This window comes from Salmo salar, chromosome ssa07 (assembly GCF_905237065.1).
Source record: "Salmo salar chromosome ssa07, Ssal_v3.1, whole genome shotgun sequence".
NCBI lineage: Eukaryota > Metazoa > Chordata > Actinopteri > Salmoniformes > Salmonidae > Salmo > Salmo salar.
In genome coordinates this window covers 35,963,055-35,986,840 of record NC_059448.1, presented here as the reverse complement: position 1 = coordinate 35,986,840, position 23,786 = coordinate 35,963,055, and the positions used below count along the sequence as shown (strand labels likewise).

The following is a 23,786-nucleotide window of genomic DNA, read 5'->3' as shown; positions in this document are numbered from 1 at the left end:
AATCTCTCAGGATTGACATGCTCTCAATTGTCAGACGAATTATCTCAGACGTAGCCTCTTACACAGCCTAACATGGCTTAACCTTTACTTCATCTTTCAGACGTTTACTACTGCAACTAATTGTTTCTGTATCTGAACCCAAGATCCTTTTCAAATTAGGGACGTTAGGCAAGGCAGCGAGCTAGAACACATTCAGGAAAAGAAGAAAAACACATCAAAGGAACGGGGTAATGAGGCTGCATTCTTTTAGAACATGTCGCTCCACTATGATAGGCTCGGAGCTGTTCTACAGTAAATTACGTGGCTCCGTTTGACTCCGAGGCCGACACCCAGGCTTTTAGGTTACGTCTTTAACGGAGGAGTGAAAGTTACGACGCACGCACACACTATCTATCTGTTTACCTATTTATCGGTCAGACCTCACCCTAGCTGCTTCTCCTCAAGTGAGAGGCAACAATCGCTACAAAGGACCGGCCCAAAATAGCATACATTGTGTGACACTCGTTCAACACATACTTTGTGTGACACTCGTTCAACACATACCTTGTGGGACACCACACGAGTTAACATGGCATTTTTAGACCATATGACATTGGCCTTTTGCCGTATTCAAATTGATCATATGTTTTATGTTATGCATTGGTGTTGCGTCACAATAACTCACGTTAAACCCTGGGCGTTGGATGTTTTTTAAGTTTAGAGGCGTGTGTGTAAGCTAAGTGGCTTCTTTAGCCAGCGTCCTTGCTGCCTGCTAAGTCTTCTGGGCTGTTGGTGGTGTTACAGGATGAGGAATGAATCAAGCTAGCTAGCTGGGTTACAGTGGCTTTGTCCTTTCAGTCAACAAGGCCTGTGACAAATAACCTTTTGCAGGGTAACCATACTACTCACACCATCAGTACCCTGTAGTCCCCTTTAGAAAACTTAAGAACCTTTGAGGAACACTTTGGTGTCTGTCACAGGCACTCTGTTGTGGAACGTTGGTCCTGTCATTGCATTCATTTTAAAGAAAGGGTGTTCAATATAGTGTGTGACTTTCGTTTTCACCTAAGTCCATTACCCATCAGTTGGCACTTTGTTGGTCCATCTTTAGCTCCTAATCCATTGGGGGCTGGGGCGCCATTTTGGATCCAGAACCATTAGAGGAACTCTAAGTGCCATTTTGTCTCCATTCTGACCCAGTTTCCTGTACTCTCCCCTGCAGATCATTGGACCTGACAGGACCGCTGCTGCTGGGTGGTGTTCCCAACCTGCCCGAGGACTTCCCTGTGAGGAACAGAGACTTTGTGGGCTGCATGAGGAACCTGAGCATCGACAGCAAACCCACCGACATGGCCAGCTTCATCGCTAACAACGGAACCACTGCAGGTAACAACCTTTGTTGGTTCACTCGTTGTTCGTCGTTTGTTTGTCCGTCCGTCTGTCCATCCAACCATTCATTAATTGATTCATTCACCAGGCTATTAATTAATTAATTCATAGAAACATATATTTTTGTGATCTTTACTCAGGTTAGCTGTGTTGTTTGTTTACTGCTACTGATTGACATCTATCATGACCCATGTAGGTTGTCCTGCCAAGATGAACTTCTGTATTAAGGATTTGTGTCAGAACGGAGGAGTGTGTGTCAACAAGTGGAACACCTACAGCTGTGACTGTCCTCTGGGCTACGGGGGCAAGAACTGCGAACAAGGTGAGGGTGTGTGTGTGTGTGTGTGTGTGTGTGTGTGTGTGTGTGTGTGTGTGTGTGTAGCCGATGTGAAATGGCTAGCTAGTTAGCGGTGCACGATAGTAGTGTTCAATCGGTGACGTCAGTTGCTCTGAGACCTAGAAGTAGTTGTTCCCCTTGCTGCGCCACGGCTTTTGTGGAGCGATCGGCAACATCGCTTTGTTGAGTGGCTGTTGTCAATGTGTTCAGAGGGTCCCTGGTTCAAGCCCAGGTTGGGGCAAGGAGAGGGACGGAAGCAATTCTGTTACGTGTGTGTGTGTGTGTGTGTTTCAAGATGGCATAAGGACTGCTGCTGTGCGTGTTACAGTGAAGGTCCCTCATATTGAATATCTGGGTCAACATCTGTACGCATCAGTGTGAGCTGGACTTGTTTGTGTTACAGTTGATTGCATGAGGAAGGACACTGGAGTTAATGTGGCTTAGCTTCCTGTGAAGGAAGTGTCTTTTCAGATAGCGATCAAGAAGGGTGTGAGTGCGTGTGTGTGCGTGTGTGCGTGTGTGCGTGTGTGCGTGTGTGCGTGTGTGCGTGTGTGTGTGTGTGTGTGTGTGTGAAGGAAGTGTATCTGCGGATAGAGATCCAGCAGGAACCTGAGGTGACTGGTCATTACTGACTCATACACGTGCTATGCAGAAGCTAGATGTTAGTATAATAGTGAAACTTAGAACATAGCCCAAAGAGCTGTTGTCTATTTCACTAATGAGACAAAGACCAACTCTGACTCACATATCAGTTCCAGGATCAAGGGACGGGGACACACACGCGGACCCTGTGGTTGCCCCTCTGTTGTTGAGCCAGAATGTTTACATGGAATAGACCACGGAGCTCCTGTAGTATGGATATACAGTACCAATCATAGCAGTCCTATATACTCCCGTGCTGATGGACAGGTGTGGGTGTGTGATAGACAGATATATGATGTGTGGTTACACTGTTATAGCTTGCCCTGTTTTGATCCTGACTGTTCTGTTGCTCATATCCCCCACTAGGGATGGATGATGGGTGGGGTGAGGTGAGGTGTGGTGGGGTGTGGTGTGTGTGTGTGTGTCTAACAGGCCTAATGATAGCGCTGTATGCTTGTATGACAGTGATTTACTGGTTTTGTGGTCCGGAGCGGGGTACTGAAATGGTGTGTGTTCCTCTGAAAGGGTTAAACTAAGTGACTCACTCTGTGCCTGTCCTGTCTCGCACACAGAGACATCTAAAGTCATCAAGGGAAGCTGTAGTGTGTGCGCGCGTGTGTGTGTGTGTGTGTGTGTGTGTGTGTGTGTGTGTGTGTGTGTGTGTGTGTGTGTGTGTGTGTGTGTGTGTGTGTGTGTGTGTGTGTGTGTGTGTGTGTGTGTGTGTGTGTGTGTGTGTGTGCAACGGTGTGCGACTGTGTGTGTGTGCCTGTGTGTCAGCGTTATGTCCAAAGCAATTTCTTTATTTGGGAAACTATCCAAGGCCAGGGCAATAGAACCAGAACACTTGCCAAAAATATTGTTATTTTTACCTGAGTAAAATGAATGCTACTAAATTACTATGAGTAATATTCCTACTGAGTTATAAAACAGTAAGAGGGTGGCTTTGATTTACCCTCTAGGCTATGGGTGTCAAACTCTGGCCCGCGGGCCAAATTTGGCCCGCGAGACAATACCAAATTACTACTAGAGCTTGCCCGCCGGTATTATACAGCGCATTCACCGCTAATACTACGAATCCCATAATGCTCTGCTGTTGTTTTCGCGCGCCAATCAGGACAGGACCCAGAAACGCCCTCTCCTCTGTGACAGTAGTCATAGCAACATAGACGCTACAACTGTCAGCGCGCTATCCCTTCCCACAAATGGCGAAAAGAAAGGCAGAAAACAGGAGCTTTCTGGACAAGTGGGAGGCAGAATATATGTTTACATATGTAAAAGACAAACCTGTTTGTCTTGTTTGTGGAGTCAACGTGGCTGTAAGTAAGGAGTACAACATTAGACGACACTATGAAACGAAACACCATGACAAATACAAGGACCTGGACATGACTCAAAGGAGCCAGAAAGTAGAGGAGATGAAAAGAAGTTTGGTTTCACAACAGAATATGTTCAAAAAAGCCACATACAAAAGTGAGGCTGCTGTAAAGGCTAGTTATATAGTGGCAGCAGAGATCGCAAAATCAGCCCGGCCCTTTAATGAGGGAGAGTTAGTGAAAAAGTGCATGATGAAAGTTTGTGACCTCGTATGCCCAGAGAAAAAGCAAGCATTTTCAAACGTGAGCCTGAGCAGGAACACAGTAGCTGATCGCACATGTGATCTTGCCACCAATCTGTATGACCAGCTGATGGAAAAGGGAAAATATTTCGTTGCGTTCTCCCTCGCTGTGGATGAGAGCTGCGACGCATCTGATACTGCTCAGCTGTCAGTCTTCATCCGTGGAGTATTATCATTTTATTTGTAAAATTATTAGCCAGTGGAAAAAGTTTATTTTGGTATTTAAATCAGAAGGCTGCAAATAGAAAAGAGGCATACGATTTTTATTTAAATGTTATTTATTTAATAAATGAATGCCATTGATGTGTTTTTTTCATTTGAAATTCGATTTTGCATGTCTCCACTATTAAATTATATATTGTATGGTAATAAGCGATGCTTGTTCCATATTCAATGTTAAAGCAAAACTTGTTTGGGTCCATATTAAAAGGTTCATTTGTTCAATGTTGGCCCGCGACTTTGTTCAGGTTTTACATTTTGGCCCACTGGGTATTTGAGTTTGACACCCCTGCTCTAGGCCCTGCTTCCAAACAATTATAAAACACACACACATTGATATTTGACAAAATATCTCCACGTAGTCTGGGTTGGATGAGGTAGCTGTGTAGTGATGCCAGGCAGCAGATCGAGTATCTGTAGTTGGACTTAGGAACAGAAGTAACACGGAGGGTTTGGCTGCTTCACTACTTGTTGACAAGCTGTGTAGGAAGTAGAAACCATAGACGTTATATCATGGGTACGGACAGCACAGGAACCATACAGTGAGGGAAGAAAGTATTTGATTCCCTGCTGATTTTGTACGTTTGCCCACTGACAAAGAAATGATCAGTCTATAATTTTAATGGTAGGTTTATTTGAACAGTGAGAGACAGAATAACAACAAAAAAATCCAGAAAAACGCATGTCAAAAATGTTATAAAATTATTTGCATTTTAATGAGGGAAATAAGTATTTGACCCCTCTGCAAAACATGACTTAGTACTTGGTGGCAAAACCCTTGTTGGCAATCACAGAGGTCAGACGTTTCTTGTAGTTGGCCACCAGGTTTGCACACATCTCAGGAGGGATTTTGTCCCACTCCTCTTTGCAGATCTTCTCCAAGTCATTAAGGTTTCAAGGCTGACGTTTGGCAACTCGAACCTTCAGCTCCCTCCACAGATTTTCTATGGGATTAAGGTCTGGAGACTGGCTAGGCCACTCCAGGACCTTAATATGCTTCTTCTTGAGCCACTCCTTTGTTGCCTTGGCCATGTGTTTTGGGTCATTGTCATGCTGGAATACCCATTCACGACCCATTTTCAATGCCCTGGCTGAGGGAAGGAGGTTCTCACCCAAGATTTGACGGTACATGGCCCCATCCATCGTCCCTTTGATGCGGTGAAGTTGTCCTGTCCTCTTAGCAGAAAAACACCCCCAAAGCATAATGTTTCCACCTCCATGTTTGACGGTGGGGATGGTGTTCTTGGGGTCATAGGCAGCATTCCTCCTCCTCCAAACACGGCGAGTTGAGTTGATGCCAAAGAGCTCCATTTTGGTCTCATCTGACCACAACACTTTCACCCAGTTGTCCTCTGAATCATTCAGATGTTCATTGGCAAACTTCAGACGGGCATGTACATGTGCTTTCTTGAGCAGGGGGACCTTGCGGGCGCTGCAGGATTTCAGTCCTTCACGGCGTAATGTGTTACCAATTGTTTTCTTGATGACTATGGTCCCAGCTGCCTTGAGATCATTGACAAGATCCTCCCGTGTTGTTCTGGGCTGATTCCTCACCGTTCTCATGATCATTGCAACTCCACGAGGTGAGATCTTGCATGGAGCCCCAGGCCGAGGGAGATTGACAGTTCTTTTGTGTTTCTTCCATTTGCGAATAATCGCACCAACTGTTGTCACCTTCTAACCAAGCTGCTTGGCGATGGTCTTGTAGCCCATTCCAGCCTTGTGTAGGTCTACAATCATGTCCCTGACATCCTTGGAGAGCTCTTTGGTCTTGGCCATGGTGGAGAGTTTGGAATCTGATTGATTGATTGCTTCTGTGGACAGGTGTCTTTTATACAGGTAACAAGCTGAGATTAGGAGCACTCCCTTTAAGAGTGTGCTCCTAATCTCAGCTCGTTACCTGTATAAAAGACACCTGGGAGCCAGAAATCTTTCTGATTGAGAGGTGGTCAAATACTTATTTCCCTCATTAAAATTCAAATCAATTTTTAACATTTTTGACTTTTTTGTTGTTATTCTGTCTCTCACTGTTCAAATAAACCTACCATTTAAAATTATAGACGGATCATTTCTTTGTCAGTCGGCAAACGTACAAAAACAGCAGGGTATCAAATACTTTTTTCCCTCACTGTAGACATCATATCACTTTTAGAGTGGCAAGGGACACCATAGACATATCAGTTGTACTGTAGAGGCGCAGTAAGAGAAATATGACGAGACAATCGATAATTCAGGATTTCCCAGACGCATTCTGTGGGTTTGGACATAAACTCAGCCAAAAAAGAAACGTCCCTTTTTCAGGACCCTGTCTTTCAAAGATCATTTGTAAAAATCCAAATAACTTCACAGATCTTCATTGTAAAGGGTTTAAACACTGTTTCCCATGCTTGTTCAATGAACCATAAACAATTAATGAACATGCACCTGTGGAACGGTCATTAAGACACTAACATCTTACAGACAGTAGGCAATTAAGGTCCCCGTTATGAAAACTTAGGACACTAAAGAGGCCTTTCTACTGACTCTGAAAAACACCAAAAGAAAGATTTCCAGGGTCCCTGCTCATCTGTGTGAACGTGCTTTAGGCATGCTGCAAGGAGGCATGAGGACTGCAGATGTGGCCAGGGAAATAAATTGTCCGTACTGTGAGACACCTAAGACAGCGCTACAGGGAGACGGTACATCACACCTGCGGGACAGGTACAGGATGGCAACAACAACTGCCCGAGTTACACCAGGAACGCACAATCCCTCCATTAGTGCTCAGACTGTCCGCAATATGCTAAGAGAGGCTGGACTGAGTGCTTGTAGGCCTGTTGTAAGGCAGGTCCTCACCAGACATCACCGGCAACAGCGTCGCCTATGGGCACAAACCCACCGTCGCTGGACCAGACAGGACTGGCAAAAAGTGCTCTTCACTGACGAGTCGCGGTTTTGTCTCACCAGAGGTGATGGTCGGATTCGTGTTTATCGTCGAAGAAATGAGCGTTACACCGTGGCCCGTACTCTGAATCGGGATCGATTTGGAGGTGGAGGGTCCGTCATGGTCTGGGGTGGTGTGTCACAGCATCATCGGACTGAGCTTGTTGTCATTGCAGGAAATCTCAATGCTGTGCGTTACAGGGAAGACATCCTCCTCCCTAACGTTGTACCCTTCCTGCAGGCTCATCCTGACATGACCCTCCAGCATGAACCAGCCATACTGCTCGTTCTGTGCGTGATTTCCTGAAAGACAGGAATGTCAGTGTTCTGCCATGGTCAGTGAAGAGCCCAGATCTCAATCCCATTGAGCACGTCTGGGCCCTGTTGGATCGGATGGTGAGAGCTAGAGCCATTCGATTTTGACCCCCCCCCTCCCCCCTTTGTTCAGGGACATTATTCAATTTCTGTTAGTCACATGTCTGTGGAACTTGTTCAGTTTATGTCTCAGTTGTTGAATCTTATGTTCATACCAATATTTACACACTTTAAGTTTGCTGAAAATAAACGCAGTTGATAGTGAGAGGACGTTTATTTTTTTTCCTGAGTTTATGTTGTTGTTTAGTTGCACATCAACAGCTGACCTGTGAGTGTGTTTAGGTTGGTGTGAAGGTTTCGTGTGAGCTTCTGGCTTTCCTCTGCTCTCCACTCTCTTATGAACTGTATCTCGAAGGAATCCAACTCCGGACTATCTTTGATGTTGTTCTTTATGCATCATGTACATCTTTTGACTCTTTCCAGCCACTGCGAATGAGCAATGTATCGTGTGGAAAAAACGTTGGAGAGACACAGAAAGAGCGACGGTTCAGGAGCTGGTCCCCATGCATCTTCTGAGTGTGTGTGCGTGTGTGTGTGTGTGTGTGTGTGTGTGTGTGTGTGTGTGTGTGTGTGTGTGTGTGTGTGTGTGTGTGTGTGTGTGTGTGTGTGTGTGTGTGTGTGTGTGTGTGTGTGTGTGTGTGTGTGTGTGTGTGTGTGTGTGTGTGTGTACTCTGTGCGTCAGTAAAAATATGTGCCCTACGGAGAAGAGGGAGATCGAGAGAGCTTAGCGCTTCAGTTGTCTCATAGGGAACAACCTAGTGCTATGCTGACAGACATGCAACTGTTATACTGACTGACTGAATGGCTGACTGACTGACTACAACGTGTCTGTTTGGCTGCAGGGCTAGTGGGTGCTCTGGAGTGTGATGTGTTATACTGTGGGCATGTTTGTCAAAGAAGGATTAGTGTCCTGTATGATACAAGGTTTTTGACAGTAATGATGTCTTATAGCAGAATTAGACATGCTGGGGTGGATTAGCTACTGTAATTATTCTCCCTGGAAGAATACAAAAATACAACATTCAATCTGTAAATCTGACATACTAAGCATTAATGATGGGGGGGAAAAAATGAATACAGTTACATATTGAGATATTGTTTTTGGATGATATTGTATCGATACTTTGACTCCAGGTATCGATGTGTAAAAATACAAATGTTTTTGTTTTGTTTGCTGGCTAGCGCTAGTCGCTAGTCGCCAAAACTCTGGTATTTTTCATCCTATAGCTTGTTCTCAATCTTCTTTTTAAACAGTGAGCCAACATGCTTTCAGCACTTTTATTTCCATGACTAATCAAAACAAATTTTCTCATGTTCTCTTGTGTCTCTCTGTAGCAGACATATAGTGAGCAATATATTTGGAACTTTATATCGCAATAAAATCGCAGTATCGAATCGCAATACATATAGAAATTGAGAATCACCTAAGTATCACGATAATATAATATCTTGACCCTGACCCATCTGTCTATCTCCTCATTTGAATTCCATGCTGTCACAGTTACCAGCCCTTTCAAGCTTAACATCCTTATCATTTATCGCCCTCCAGGTTCCCTTGGAGAGTTCATCAATGAGCTTGACGCCTTGATAAGTTCCTTTCCTGAAGATGGCTCACCTCTCACAGTTCTGGGTGACTTTAACCTCCCCACGTCTACCTTTGACTCATTCCTCTCTGCCTCCTTCTTTCCACTCCTCTCCTCTTTTGACCTCACCCTCTCACCTTCCCCCCCTACTCACAAGGCAGGCAATACGCTTGACCTCATCTTTACTAGATGCTGTTCTTCCACTAATCTCATTGCAACTCCCCTCCAAATCTCCGACCACGACCTTGTATCCTTTTCCCTATCGCTCTCATCCAACACTTCTCACTCTGCCCCTACTCGGATGGTATTGCGCCGTCCCAACCTTCGCTCTCTCTCTCCCGCTACTCTCTCCTCTTCCATCCTATCATCTCTTCCCTCTGCTCAAACCTTCTCCAACCTATCTCCTGATTCTGCCTCCTCAACCCTCCTCTCCTCCCTTTCTGCATCCTTTGATTTTCTCTGTCCCCTATCCTCCAGGCCGGCTCGGTCCTCCCCTCCTGCTCCGTGGCTCGACGACTCACTACGAGCTCACAGAACAGGGCTCCGGGCAGCCGAGCGGAAATGGAGGAAAACTCGCCTCCCCTGCGGACCTGGCATCCTTTCACTCCCTCCTCTCTACATTCTCCTCTTCTGTCTCTGCTGCTAAAGCCACTTTCTACCACTCTAAATTCCAAGCATCTGCCTCTAACCCTAGGAAGCTCTTTGCTACCTTCTCCTCCCTCCTGAATCCTCCTCCCCCTCCCCCCTCCTCCCTCTCTGCGGATGACTTCGTCAACCATTTTGAAAAGAAGGTTGACGATATCCGATCCTCGTTTGCTAAGTCAAACGACACCGCTGGTCCTGCTCACACTGCCCTACCCTGTGCTTTGACCTCTTTCTCCCCTCTCTCTCCAGATGAAATCTCGCGTCTTGTGACGGCCGGCCGCCCAACAACCTGCCCACTTGACCCTATCCCCTCCTCTCTTCTCCAGACCATTTCCGTAGACCTTCTCCCCTACCTCACCTCGCTCATCAACTCATCCTTGACCGCTGGCTACGTCCCTTCTGTCTTCAAGAGAGCGAGAGTTGCACCCCTTCTGAAAAAACCTACACTCGATCCCTCCGATGTCAACAACTACAGACCAGTATCCCTTCTTTCTTTTCTCTCCAAAACTCTTGAACGTGCCGTCCTTGGCCAGCTCTCCTGCTATCTCTCTCAGAATGACCTTCTTGATCCTAATCAGTCAGGTTTCAAGACTGGGCATTCAACTGAGACTGCTCTTCTCTGTGTCACGGAGGCTCTCCGCACTGCTAAAGCTAACTCTCTCTCCTCTGCTCTCATCCTTCTAGACCTATCTGCTGCCTTTGATACTGTGAACCATCAGATCCTCCTATCCACCCTCTCCGGGTTGGGCATCTCCGGCGCGGCCCACGCTTGGATTGCGTCCTACCTGACAGGTCGCTCCTACCAGGTGGCGTGGCGAGAATCTGTCTCCGCACCACGCGCTCTCACCACTGGTGTCCCCCAGGGCTCTGTTCTAGGCCCTCTCCTATTCTCGCTATACACCAAGTCACTTGGCTCTGTCATATCCTCACATGGTCTCTCCTATCATTGCTATGCAGACGACACACAATTAATCTTCTCCTTTCCCCCTTCTGATAACCAGGCGGCGAATCGCATCTCTGCATGTCTGTCAGACATATCAGTGTGGATGACGGATCACCACCTCAAGCTGAACCTCGGCAAGACGGAGCTGCTCTTCCTCCCGGGGAAGGACTGCCCGTTCCATGATCTCGCCATCACGGTTGACAACTCCCTTGTGTCCTCCTCCCAGAGTGCTAAGAACCTTGGCGTGATCCTGGACAACACCCTGTCGTTCTCCACTAACATCAAGGCGGTGACCCGATCCTGTAGGTTCATGCTCTACAACATTCGCAGAGTACGACCCTGCCTCACACAGGAAGCGGCGCAGGTCCTAATCCAGGCACTTGTCATCTCCCGTCTGGATTACTGCAACTCGCTGTTGGCTGGGCTCCCTGCCTGTGCCATTAAACCCCTACAACTCATCCAGAACGCCGCAGCCCGTCTGGTGTTCAACCTTCCCAAGTTCTCTCACGTCACCCCGCTCCTCCGCTCTCTCCACTGGCTTCCAGTTGAAGCTCGCATCCGCTACAAGACCATGGTGATTGCCTACGGAGCTGTGAAGGGAACGGCACCTCCATACCTTCAGGCTCTGATCAGGCCCTACACCCAAACAAGGGCACTGCGTTCATCCACCTCTGGCCTGCTGCCCCCCTACCTCTGAGGAAGCACAGTTCCCGCTCAGCCCAGTCAAAACTGTTCGCTGCTCTGGCACCCCAATGGTGGAACAAGCTCCCTCACGACGCCAGGACAGCGGAGTCAATCACCACCTTCCGGAGACACCTGAAACCCCACCTCTTTAAGGAATACCTAGGATAGGATAAAGTAATCCTTCTAACCCCCCCCCCTTAAAAGATTTAGATGCACTATTGTAAAGTGGTTGTTCCACTGGATATCATAAGGTGAATGCACCAATTTGTAAGTCGCTCTGGATAAGAGCGTCTGCTAAATGACTTAAATGTAATGTAATGTAATGTAATCTTATTGTGAGGTCCCTGGAAATTCCCAGCCCTACTTAGCATGTGATGTGTATAACATGGGATTTGCCTTAATAGCAGTGATTATTGAACATATTATGTGATTCTGATTTTGTATCATTCTCCTCCTCTAGTGATGCCGTCCCCGCAGCACTTTGACGGCCAGGCCCTGGTGTCGTGGAGTGACCTCGACATCACCATCGCTGTGCCCTGGTACATGGGCCTGATGTTCCGGACGAGGCAAGGCACTGGCACACTGATGCGGGCTAACGCTGGAGACTCCTCTACTGTCAGTTTACTGGTGAGTTATTGTACACGCACAATAGCAACAACAGAGCAAGAAGGTAAGTTGTGTTGTATGGTTGATTGAAGTTCAGTAGACTGCCTGTGTGTAGTAATTGTCTTTCTCTCTCTCTGTCTCACCCCACCCTCCCCTCAGATAAGTGATCAGTACGTGAGGTTTGAGGTGTTTCTGGGATCTGAGCGGGTAGCGGTGCTGGGCTTCCCTCAAGTCAGGGTGAACGATGGGGAGTGGCACCATGTCCTTGTGGAGCTGAAGAGCGTCAAAGACGGCAAGGACATGAAATACATGGCCTTGGTGTCACTGGACTACGGACTGTACGAGGTACTGAGACATACACATACACACCGAGACACAGATACAAACACACGCATACGTACACACAGCAAATCGTATACTCTGTGTGTGTCTGTGTGTCTCCAGAGGTCTGTGGAGATAGGTAATGAGCTGCCAGGTCTGAGGCTGAGGGCTCTGTATCTGGGAGGATTACCAGGAGTGGGGAACCACGTCCACGATGGCTTCACCGGATGCATACAGGTCCGTTTTAACAGTAACCATGGTCTGGATTACATTATTCTTCACAACATAAAGTACTGTAGCCCACTGTATGTATATACCTACCTGTCTTAGCTAATACCTAGGGGCTGTGGGCAGAGCGTGTGATGAGAGTGTGTACCTGCGATTCTCTGGGACCTAATGGAGAGGGCATGTTTTCTTTCCCACAGGGTGTGCGTATGGGTGAGACGTCCACCAACGTGGTCAACGTGAACATGCTGCAGGGCTTTAAGATTCATGTAGAGGACGGCTGTGACCTGGCTGACCCCTGTGACTCTAACATCTGCCCTGAGAACAGCCACTGCAGCGACGACTGGAGCACACACACCTGCATCTGCGACCCAGGTAACACACACTCATACGCACGTACGGGCGTACACACACACACACACACACACTGTAGTAGACACACACACACCTGCGTCTGCGACCCGGGTTACACACATGCTGTCAGCACACACGGTGTACACACACACACACCTCTGCATCTCGTCACACCGTTCACTTGTTCTGAAAAAGGTTCACCATAGGAATGTTGTTTTGTAGTCTCCAGCTGTGTATAATTCTGCCATGTTGTTGAAGACCTGCTGAACAGATGTCTCACTCTGTGACCTGTGTCCTTTCCCAGGGTACTTTGGGAGGGAGTGCGTTGACGCATGTCACCTCAACCCCTGCGAGCACGTTTCCACCTGCGTCCGCAAGCCTAGCTCCTCCCATGGCTACACCTGCGAGTGTGGACAGAACTACTACGGACAGTACTGCGAAAACAAGTAAGACCTGGCCGCTTTGTGCAAGTGCCTGTGTAAGTGTGTGCACGTGTGGGTATGTGTGTGTCCTGGTTTGTCTCCACAGTGCAGGGGAAACACACATTCACATGCCTCCAATATCAACGCAACATCTGATTGTTTTCATGTTATCCTAATCAACCTCTGCTCCCTTACCTTCCTCTCTGTCTTTCACAAATATGCGCCTCACCATTCATCTGCCTGGCAACAGGCTCTACTTTTACTGGCCTTAACTCAAAACAGTCCTTCTCCAGCACCTGATGTAAGCCTGCTGGTAATGAACCCCAGATGTGGCTGTTCCCAGACCTGTGATCTGAGCTCTCTGGGGGATTTTTATTATTCCAAAACTGATCCCAGATCTGCCTTTGATCAGAGCAGGAATCTGGCGTGAGTGTCAGAGGCAGGAGCCAGAGGGTTAGATGAAACCACTGTGTGTTGTTCTAGACATTAACTGGGTCTTGTAACAAGTGTGTGTGTGTGGTGTGTATGGTTTAAATGCAAACGGGGTCTGTAGCGGGCGTGTGTGTGAGTGTATGTGTGTTTTTGGCCATATATAACGGTAAGCCAAGCCTCAGGCCAGCTTTAGCTATATTAGGTTCTGGCCATAACTGGCTCCTGTAGGACTGTAGTTATGTAACAGTAGCTAGCAACGTACTCCTGACTATTCCTCTGGGTGGTAGATTGCATGTCAATTCTTTACCCACTGACCTTTGACCCATATGTCACACATCATTTCCTGTCTAAGGCAGGCTGTGGGACCACCTTATGCTTCAGTGCTCCTCCATAGGTGTTTGGTCTCCACCTGCACTGATACTCTGCTACTGACTACCCTGCCCCTATCATAACCCCCTATCTTACCCCTCCATCAGCTCAGAGACATGAAAGTGTTTTAGAAAGAGTGTTTGACTCACTCACTGTGTTGTGTCTCTCTTCCAAGGGATAGAACATTTATGCTAGATTCATGATGCAGTTGAATGTGTTTTTGTCGTTAAGTGATATTGTTATATAGCAGGTATGTGATGTGAGGATAAATGCAGTCTCCTTTTTTATCTTAATTTTTTTTCTGCCATTTTATTTCCATTCATTATGTGCTGAACTCAACTAAATGCGTTGTTATCGTGTGATGTGTCAGGGTTGAGAAGCCGTGTCCTCGGGGCTGGTGGGGTAACCCCATGTGTGGCCCTTGCAACTGTGACATCAGCAAAGGATTCAACCCTGACTGTAACAAGACCAGTGGAGAGTGTCGGTGCAAGGTAAGAAGCTAATCACAGGTACTCTTCTCACAGGCTAATGCAGCGTTTCTCATATGTTTTTTTGGACCCTCCGTATGCCTTTTGAATTTTCTGTGGCTGAAGATGAATCAAACTATGTTTCCTCTTGAAGCCCCCCAATTATAAACTATGACAAACCTAGTAGGAATTGGCCACAACTCACCAATAGGTCCCAAATCAACCAACCATTCTTTAACAATAGGCTGGTAGATAATACTGCGTGTTGTAGGCTTAGTAAACTAACCGTATCTTCTCTCTCCCCAGGATAACTACTACCGGCCCAAGGATGAGGACACCTGTTACCCCTGTGAGTGCTTCCCTCTAGGGGCCCACTCCCGTACTTGTGACACACACACCGGACAGTGTCCCTGTAAGGCCGGGGTCATTGGACAACAGTGTAACCGCTGTGACAACCCCTTCGCTGAGGTCACCGCCACCGGTTGCGAAGGTATGTGGAAGGAAATGGTGCACACGCAAATGTTTGTTACTCTTAAATGTGACCTTGAGAGTCTTTTTGAAGACTTTGAAAATGCAGCCTTTCCTCTGTCCTTCCTTCCTTGATGCAATCATTGATCTCACTCGAATTTGGATTCATGAAAGCAAGGATTCCTCTTATCCAGACATGTCAGATCAGTTATAACGCCAAGGACAGGAGGAAGGACGGATTCATCTTCAGAGGATTTGAACAGAACCTCTTCCTCCCTACAGTCTGGTTCAAGGCCTTCCCTCTTTAAGATCCCACTCTAGCTTCAATAAAGAACCACAGTCCCCATACCATATCTGTCACCTAAGTGCTTCAACCCAACCTTGTGGCTTACTGTACAAAAGGCCTTCAAAGAGTTACAATCATGGTCACTTCTTAGGATATAAGCACTTGGGTGTGTACACAATACAGCACATGATCAGGCTGCATTACTTAGAAAGCCATAACAACACGCATACAAGCCTTAACCTGGTTTTGTTTAGGATTAGGCTACTAAATTAGAAATCAGGTGAATAATTTATTAACATTGTGTAACCACTCTGTAGGATTATTGATATAATTGCTGGCCTGTTTGGCTGTTTTGAAAGACTCGTAAGAGTCGTTAGCAGTCGTGTTTCTTGGGTGTGTTAGATATGTGAAATACAGCCCAAGGCAGCCCTTGACGCTCAAGGCAGAAGTTGTTCCTAACCATCTAGGATCAGATTACACAAGCCTCACTACCAACCAGAACCATTAGGGGATCTCAACACATCTGACCCTGTGTCAGTGGTTAGGGATTATAGGCACCACTTCAAACCATGTGCCATCTGTCCCCTCTCATCTCTCAGTGGTGTACGAGGGCTGTCCCAAGGCCTTCGACCAAGGGATCTGGTGGCCTAAGACCAAGTTTGGCCGTCCTGCAGCCATGAACTGTCCCAAAGGATCTATCGGTGAGTTCCTCTGCACGCAACACAGCTCTTATGATAGCAGGTACAGTCACAATAATACAAAGCCCAATCCGTATGGATATCAAATGCTTTAAAGGATTTTATTCATAATAAAGATTGTATGGGTGGAGAATGGAGGTTATGTACTGTGGAGTCCCTTAGTTCAAGGCCTTCTGCTGTTCCTAACACCTCTTTCTTGTCGAGGGAACTCATTAGCGCAGCACATTAACGAGGCCATCTCATTGGTCTATCAGGGCCTTTTGAGATTTGTCGTTGGCCAATGGTGTTAATGAAACTCTGTCTCTGGAGGGCAGCAGCCGGAGACAGAGACAAACACAAGGTATTGTGAGGAAGACTTGGCAGCGTCTGCTTGCAGACACATTCATAATACTGCAGAACCGTTTGTGTTTGTGTTTGTGTGTGTGTGTGTGTGTGTGTGTGTGTGTGTGTGTGTGTGTGTGTGTGTGTGTGTGTGTGTGTGTGTGTGTGTGTGTGTGTGTGTGTGTGTGTGTGTGTGTGTGTGTGTGTGTGTGTGTGTGTGTGGGTTGGGTCTCCTGCTCCACATAGAGCCTTAGCAGTAGAGACAATATGGGCAGGGCCAAGACGTAACATCACTGACCTGCTCCCATTAAACCACAGTAACCTCCCTAGTTACCCCCTTAGTTACTCTTGTCACCACGGAAACCCTTTGTTGCCCCGCAGGACTCTCTTGGGCTGTTTTTATTGGGTGACTCGCCTTGGCTCACATCAACCAACTGTCAGTTCTAAGCGTAAAGTCTTTTCTCTGTTTAATGCTTGTTTGGAAGTAATGGTAATGACTTTGGCATTTAGATTGTGCTTTTAACTAATTTATTATATGAAGTAACTCCCCATTTTCACCCATGTGTAGAGAGCCACCTGGTGCTAGGAAGAGACTCTTTCACACCCCAATATTCCTTTTAGTTTTTTTCTATTCTTACTGTGACTATAGCTATCATTGAACTTGTTTCTTCTAACTGTAGGAACTGCTATCCGCCACTGCAATGATGAAAAGGGCTGGCTGCCTCCTGAACTCTTCAACTGTACCACAGTCTCCTTCTCCCAGCTCATGAAGATGGTGGGCGTGCTTCTCTTATCCAGTCCAAGTTCACTCATACAGAGACCTGTTTTAACTACAGATGTGCATATGGACAGCTCTTTCTTAACTTGCAAATCTCCCACTGAAAGATTATACAACATTTGGAGTCACTTATGCGAATCTAGAGTTCAGTGGTGAAAGTAAGCCGGTACGCCACAAAATGGAGAGAAAAAAAAACCTATAGGCTATTACACCATTATTTAACATTACTGAATGTCAGCCACATGGAAAATGTGCAAATTGCTCCAAATTGCATTGTGGTTCAACGAGAGCACTTACATTTTGCCAAAGCGGCGATAAATGGTCAAGACGTGCGAGGACAAGGCACAAATTAGTGACTGAGACCGAGCAGTGCAGATGAGTTGGCTGAGATCAAAGCGTGCGTTAATAACAGTGGACATCCATTCGGGCAAGAGGGGTAGGCCTAATGACAATCGCAGAATGTCAGTACATTACAAGTGGGTGTTTTATAACAGATGTCTCTTTCCATTCATCAAATTGTGGGTGCACAGTGCACTGTTGGGGTTTGGATGCTGGAATTATTTTGTGAGTGGATGAACGTGCGTGGGTAGCCTACAGGTGTGTCTTTTTTAAGTGATTGTTTGACAGTCAGATGAAAACATCATGACTGGTTGTGTTTATTCCACGTTAAAAGGCATAGACGGCGTGTCCATAAGGCTAAGGGAAGCTAAGCTTACCCTAAAGTAAATTGAATTAAATTGCCAATTAAAAATCCTAATTAGCTTACTTCTGTCTATACATAAATAAATAAAATCTTTCAAAATGTGCTACTACACCAGAAAGCATGATTTGGCCACAGAGGATCATTAGCTTTTTTTTGTTGTCGCAGTGGATTGTTTTAAATCCCATGGCCAACACTCGCAAGGGCCCGCAATTGGGCAGCGCACTCGGCAAATACCAAATAGATGAATGTTGACTTGTGACTGTCAGTGAAAAGCAGAGAGACGCAGCCAGGCATATCGTAATATTTAAAAATACAAACGTGGAAAACCTGTTTGGAAAGCAAATGGCAATTGCTGTAAAGAGATTACAATGAAAAGACTCCAATCTGTCTTTTAGTCATCAAAATTCTCTACTTAATTGAGCGAACAGTAGCCTATCTTATTGGCACTAGCGTAGAACATCGGCCCTATCTCCGGTGAGTGTGCATATTCACTGTCTTTATCATAAGAAATTCAATCTACTTTCACCCCTGGTTAGGATTCATCTATTAGTGCCAACCTACCACAGACAGTCCATATAGTTGTAACTGTCTCCAGTATCTGTCTGTATTCTTGACCTCCTTCTCTTCCCCTCTGTCCCTCCAGAATGAGGAGATGCATCGTAACGAGTCCAGGATGGATGGCGAGCGCTCCAAAGCGATCGTCCGCCTGCTCCAGAACGCCACCAACCACACGAACAGTTACTACGGCAACGATGTGAAGACAGCGTTTCAGCTGCTGACCAGGGTCCTCCAGTACGAGAGTCAGCAGACAGGCTTCGATCTCACCGCCACGAGGGACGCAGAGTTCAACGAGGTCAGAGTTTGTTGTTTTTGAAATACAACATTGCAAGTATGCTGACTGCAAACTGTCTAATTGCAATATTTTTATTTTTTATAAAGATTTGTTTTTGTATGCACAGTATTTCTCTCAGAGACCATGCACTAGTTGTCTGTTGTGTCAGACAGCAGGTCATTAGGTGCATTACCAGTGCATTATTCAGGAGTAGCCTACTGGGTGGGTTCAGTTACACTGGGAAGACTGGAGGAATACTGCCCTCCACTGGCTCTCTCCCAGTTCCACTGACAGGGGAAGCTGACCTGGCCAATGTGAACGCAGGTTGGAAGACTCATGTACTGGAGGCAGCTCTGCAGAGTGGTCACTAGCTGGCACAGCCACAACGTCCTATAATCTGATTTTAAACATAACATTAACCACACTGCTGACCGTAATAAGTTTAATGCCTAAACTTAAATTAAGCAGTTTTTTTTAAACAATATAGACAATTTTTACTTTGCAGCTGGCCCATCTAGCGGAAACTGCTCAGTTCTCGTTGCAGGGAAAGATTCAGGACAATAAACGTCAACCTGCAATATGAACTCTAATCTACAAAAATCTGAGCTATTTTATATCTCCACATTTTATTATGGCATTTCTCTTTAGGTTGTGAATGTTTTAGGTCACCTATCTTATATAGGCCTACGTGAGCAGGTAACGTCTGCTACTCCAGGACTTGAAATGAATTAGACAGGAGAGACAGAGTTTGAGCTGTGCCCATATTCAAAGCGACTTACTGTCAGACCGTCCTGCTCTGTATTGTTAAACCCTTCAGAACCTGGTGAGAGCGGGCAGTGCCATCCTAGACTCTGGCACCAGAGACCACTGGGAGCAGATCCAACGCTCTGAGGGGGGAACCGCCCACCTGCTGCGCCACTTTGAGGATTACACCAACAACCTGGCACGGAACATGAGGAAGACCTACCTCATACCATTCACCATCGTCACTGACAATATGAGTGAGTGAAGACACATTTACAGACCAATGAAGAGAGGATTTCAGAGAGTCTAGGAGCAGATTCCTAACTCCCTAACACAGAATTTGAACAAATCGTCCATTGATAATTCGGCTCTGGGTAAACTGCAGTCAAGTTTTACTTCCATTCAGTGCAATTATGATATATCACCTTTATATGATAATGAGCTGGTCTTGATGTGTAGTTCTTTCTCTCTCCTTAGTCATTGTTGTTGATTACCTGGACACGTCCGTCCCTGAGCAGGCCTCATTCCCTCGCTTCCATGAGATCCAGGAGTACTACCCCAAAGACCTCACGTCCTCTGTCCATTTCCCACAGTTCAACACTAGGCCCCAGGAGGTCCCCAACAAAGGTACAGTCGTCTGCTCACACTACCATTGGACTTGGAATACTGCAAACTGTACAAACTCATTTGGGCTGTAATCTTTCAGAACCTTTCGGATTTGTGGGTGACCTACCAATTAAACAGATCCAGTGCTTGTAGTCAAGCTTACGCAGTCATGTAAACCCAATCTCTTACCAAGACTCAAATTGAATCAGCCGTGATTTATATTCATATTTATTATGGATCCCTATTAGCTGCTGCCAAGGTAGCAACTACACTTCCTGGGGTCCAGCAAAATTAAGGCAGTTAAATACAATTAAAAAAAAACATTACATTACATTTCACAACAGATTTCCCAACACATTAAGTGTGTGCCCTCAGGTCACTACTCTACTGCCACATATCTACAACACAAAATCCATGTGTACGTGTATGTATGTTATCATGTGTGTGTATGCCTGTGTGTGTGTGTGTGTCTCGTCACGATCCCCGGTGTTCCATTATTTTATCTGTATTTTTACTGCTTGCTTGAGTTACTTGATGTGGAATAGAGTTTCATGTAGTCATGGCTCTATGTAGTACTGTGCCTCCCATAGTCTCTTCTGGGGATTGTGAAGAGACCTCTGGTGGCATGTCTTGTGGGGTATGCATTAGAGGTCGACCGATTAATCGGAATGGCTGATTAATTAGTGGTGATTTCAAGTTTACATAACAATCGGTAATCGTCATTGTTGGACACCGATTATGGCCGATTACATTGCACTCCACGAGGAGACTGCGTGGCAGGCTGACTACCTGTTATGCGACTGCAGCAAGGAGCCAAGGTAAGGTGCTAGCTAGCATTAAACTTATCTTATAAAAAACAATCAATCTTAATGTAATCACTAATCACTAGTTAACTACGCATGGTTGATGATATTCCTAGTTTATCTAGCTTGTCCTGCGTTGCATATAATCGATGCGGTGCCCGTTAATTTATCATTGAATCACAGCCTACTTCGCCAAACGGGTGATTTAACAAGCGCATTCGCGAAGAAAGCACTGTCATTGCACCAATGTGTACCTAACCATAAACATCAACGCCTTTCTTAAAATCAATACACAAGTATATATTTTTAAACCTTCATATTTAGTTAATATTGCCTGCTAACATGAATTTCTTTTAACTAGGAAAATTGTGTCACTTCTCTTGCATTCTGTGCAACAGAGTCAGGGTATATGCAACAGTTTGGGCCGCCTGGCTCGTTGCGAACTAATTTGCCAGAATTTTACATAATTATGACATAACATTGAAGGTTGTGCAATGTTTTTAGACTTATGGATGCCACCCATTAGATAAAATACAGAACGGTTCCATATTTCACTGAAAGAATAAATGTTTTGTTTCTGGATTTGACCATATTAATGACCAAAGGCTCGTATTTCTGTGTGTTATTATATTATAATTAAGTCTATGATTTGAAAGAGCAGTCTGACTGAGCGGTGGTAGGCAGCAACAGGCTCGTAAGCATTCATTCAAACAGCACTTTCCTGCGTTTGCCAGCAGCTCTTCGCAATGCTTCAAGCATTGCGCTGTTTATGACTTCAAGCCTATCAACTCCCGAGATTAGGCTGGCAATACTAAAGTACCTATTAGAACACCCAGTAGTCAAAGGTATATGAAATACAAATGGTATAGAGAGAAATAGTCCTATAATAACTACAACCTAACACTTCTTACCTGGGAATATTGAAGACTCATGTTAAAAGGAACCACCAGCTTTCATATGTTCTCATGTTCTGAGCAAGGAACTTAAACGTTTGCTTTTTTACATGGCACAATTTGCACTTTTTCTTTCTTCTCCAACACTTTGATTTTGCATTATTTAAACCAAATTGAACATGTTTCATTATTTATTTAAGACTAAATCGATTTTATTGATGTATTATATTAAGTTAAAACAAAAGTGTTCATTGTTCATTCAGTATTGTTGTAATTGTCATTATTAGAAATATATATATATATATATAAAAATTGGCTGATTAATCGGTATCGGCCTTTTTTGGTCCTCCAATAATCAGTATCGGCGATGACAAATCATAATCGGTCGACCTCTAGTATGCATGGGTGTCTGAGCTGTGTGCTAGTAGTTTAAACAGACAGCTTGGTCCATTCAACATGTCAATACTTCTCACAAATACAAGTAGTGATGAAGTCAATCTCTCCTCTACTTTGAGCCTCTTCTACACTCACTTTACAGAATTCAAAATGACAGTGCTTGTCTTTCGTAATTCGGTCAGTTATACATGGATGTGTAGGTTCAGAAATACTTGTTGGCATGTCATGCCTACGTTTGCTAATCATACCAATGAAAAAAACATTAAAGTGGCAATATTAGTGGGTTTTGTGATGAATGAGCCAGCTGATTCAGTGAATGGTGGAGCCGAGTTCGCCTTTTTGCCCAAAATGTAATTTAAGGTGCTCCAAAGCTTTTTACTATTATTCTTTATATCATTTATCTTTGTTTTAATGCATCAGTGGGTCCCAATCTACTATGTAGCAAGGACTTTAATAGGTGTTCCAACTCTCTCTCTTACTCTCACTCTCTAGTAGTCGAGCCCAGCCCCAGCGTCGAGCCCTCTCAGACCGACGCCCCCGAAGAGGATCACACCCTATCCAATAAGAGACGCCGCCATGTCGAGCCCGCCGCCCCCCTGCCTGTTGCCGTGGTGATAGTGTTCAGGTCGTTGGGTCAGCTCCTCCCTGAGAGATACGACCCGGACCGTAGGAGCCTCAGGTAACCAGCACTTTACTACATTTTACCTCACTTTACTTCAATCTTTCATAAAATCTGACATAACCAGACACTGCCTTTATCAATTTCTATGTAGCTAATCTAGCCATCATAATAAAGACATAACGTATGTCATAAATTACTCAAGCGTGGCAACAGATATGGCAACTGTATTTGCGTTGGCACAAACCATTGTTTACTTTAGGTGCGATTATTGCCCTGGCATACTGTGGGTGTTTGTCTCACATATCTTTCACTGTATACATTTAGACCACTCAAAACTCTATACATGACTAAAACATATCATTACAAATGAAACATACACGTGTAAGGCGGAGTTAAATGTGGAACAGTTTGGTTGGTATGTCATAATATTTAGCGCTGTGTGTGTATATGATAGCTGCTACACTGGTACTAGAAGGGCTCAGAAAGCACTATTTGGCCAGTCGCCAAGTGGCCACAAACAGCTGAGAATGTATATTTTGGGAACTCCCTAAAAGGAGTGTTTGCGGTCATACGTGCGTAAACAGTACTTCAAAAGTTATCATGCTTGCTCATATGTATATGTGTTGTGTGTGAGCAGGCTGCCCAACCGTCCAGTGATCAACACCCCCATAGTGAGCACGTTGGTGTACAGCGAGGGTTCACCCCTCCCCTCTCCCCTTGACCCCCCCATCACACTGGAGTACACACTACTGGAGACAGAGGAGAGGACCAAACCTGTGTGTGTGTTCTGGAATCACTCCATCGCGTGAGTACTACATACGCACACGCGCGCACACACACATACTTTTTCCATGGTATTTATTCTCTTTCGTGTGTGTGTGTGTGTGTGTGCGTGTGTGTGTGTGTGTGTGCGTGTGTGTGTGTAGGATTGGTGGTACGGGAGGCTGGTCGTCTAAGGGATGTGAGCTGCTGAACAGGAACAACACACACATCAGCTGTCAGTGTGACCACATGAGCAGCTTCGCTGTGCTCATGGACATCTCCAAGAGAGAGGTAGGCTCATAGAGATACACTGTACATAACTCTAAATATAGTTGTCATTATATT

At 45.5% G+C, this 23,786-nt stretch overlaps 1 protein-coding gene across 1 annotated transcript in view; it reads left to right on the top strand.

Moving 5' to 3' along the window:
* Nucleotides 1-23,786, top strand: part of LOC106609112 (cadherin EGF LAG seven-pass G-type receptor 1-like) — a 130,939-nt gene that overhangs the window by 97,361 nt on the left and 9,792 nt on the right. The window contains 17 exon segments of the mRNA XM_045721890.1: nucleotides 1,202-1,365; nucleotides 1,565-1,690; nucleotides 11,794-11,960; nucleotides 12,099-12,284; nucleotides 12,384-12,497; nucleotides 12,686-12,860; nucleotides 13,144-13,285; nucleotides 14,433-14,553; nucleotides 14,836-15,019; nucleotides 15,883-15,984; nucleotides 16,983-17,077; nucleotides 18,427-18,636; nucleotides 19,433-19,616; nucleotides 19,837-19,986; nucleotides 22,550-22,736; nucleotides 23,317-23,484; nucleotides 23,606-23,732. Coding sequence (XP_045577846.1) covers nucleotides 1,202-1,365; nucleotides 1,565-1,690; nucleotides 11,794-11,960; nucleotides 12,099-12,284; nucleotides 12,384-12,497; nucleotides 12,686-12,860; nucleotides 13,144-13,285; nucleotides 14,433-14,553; nucleotides 14,836-15,019; nucleotides 15,883-15,984; nucleotides 16,983-17,077; nucleotides 18,427-18,636; nucleotides 19,433-19,616; nucleotides 19,837-19,986; nucleotides 22,550-22,736; nucleotides 23,317-23,484; nucleotides 23,606-23,732 — 2,602 coding nt within the window.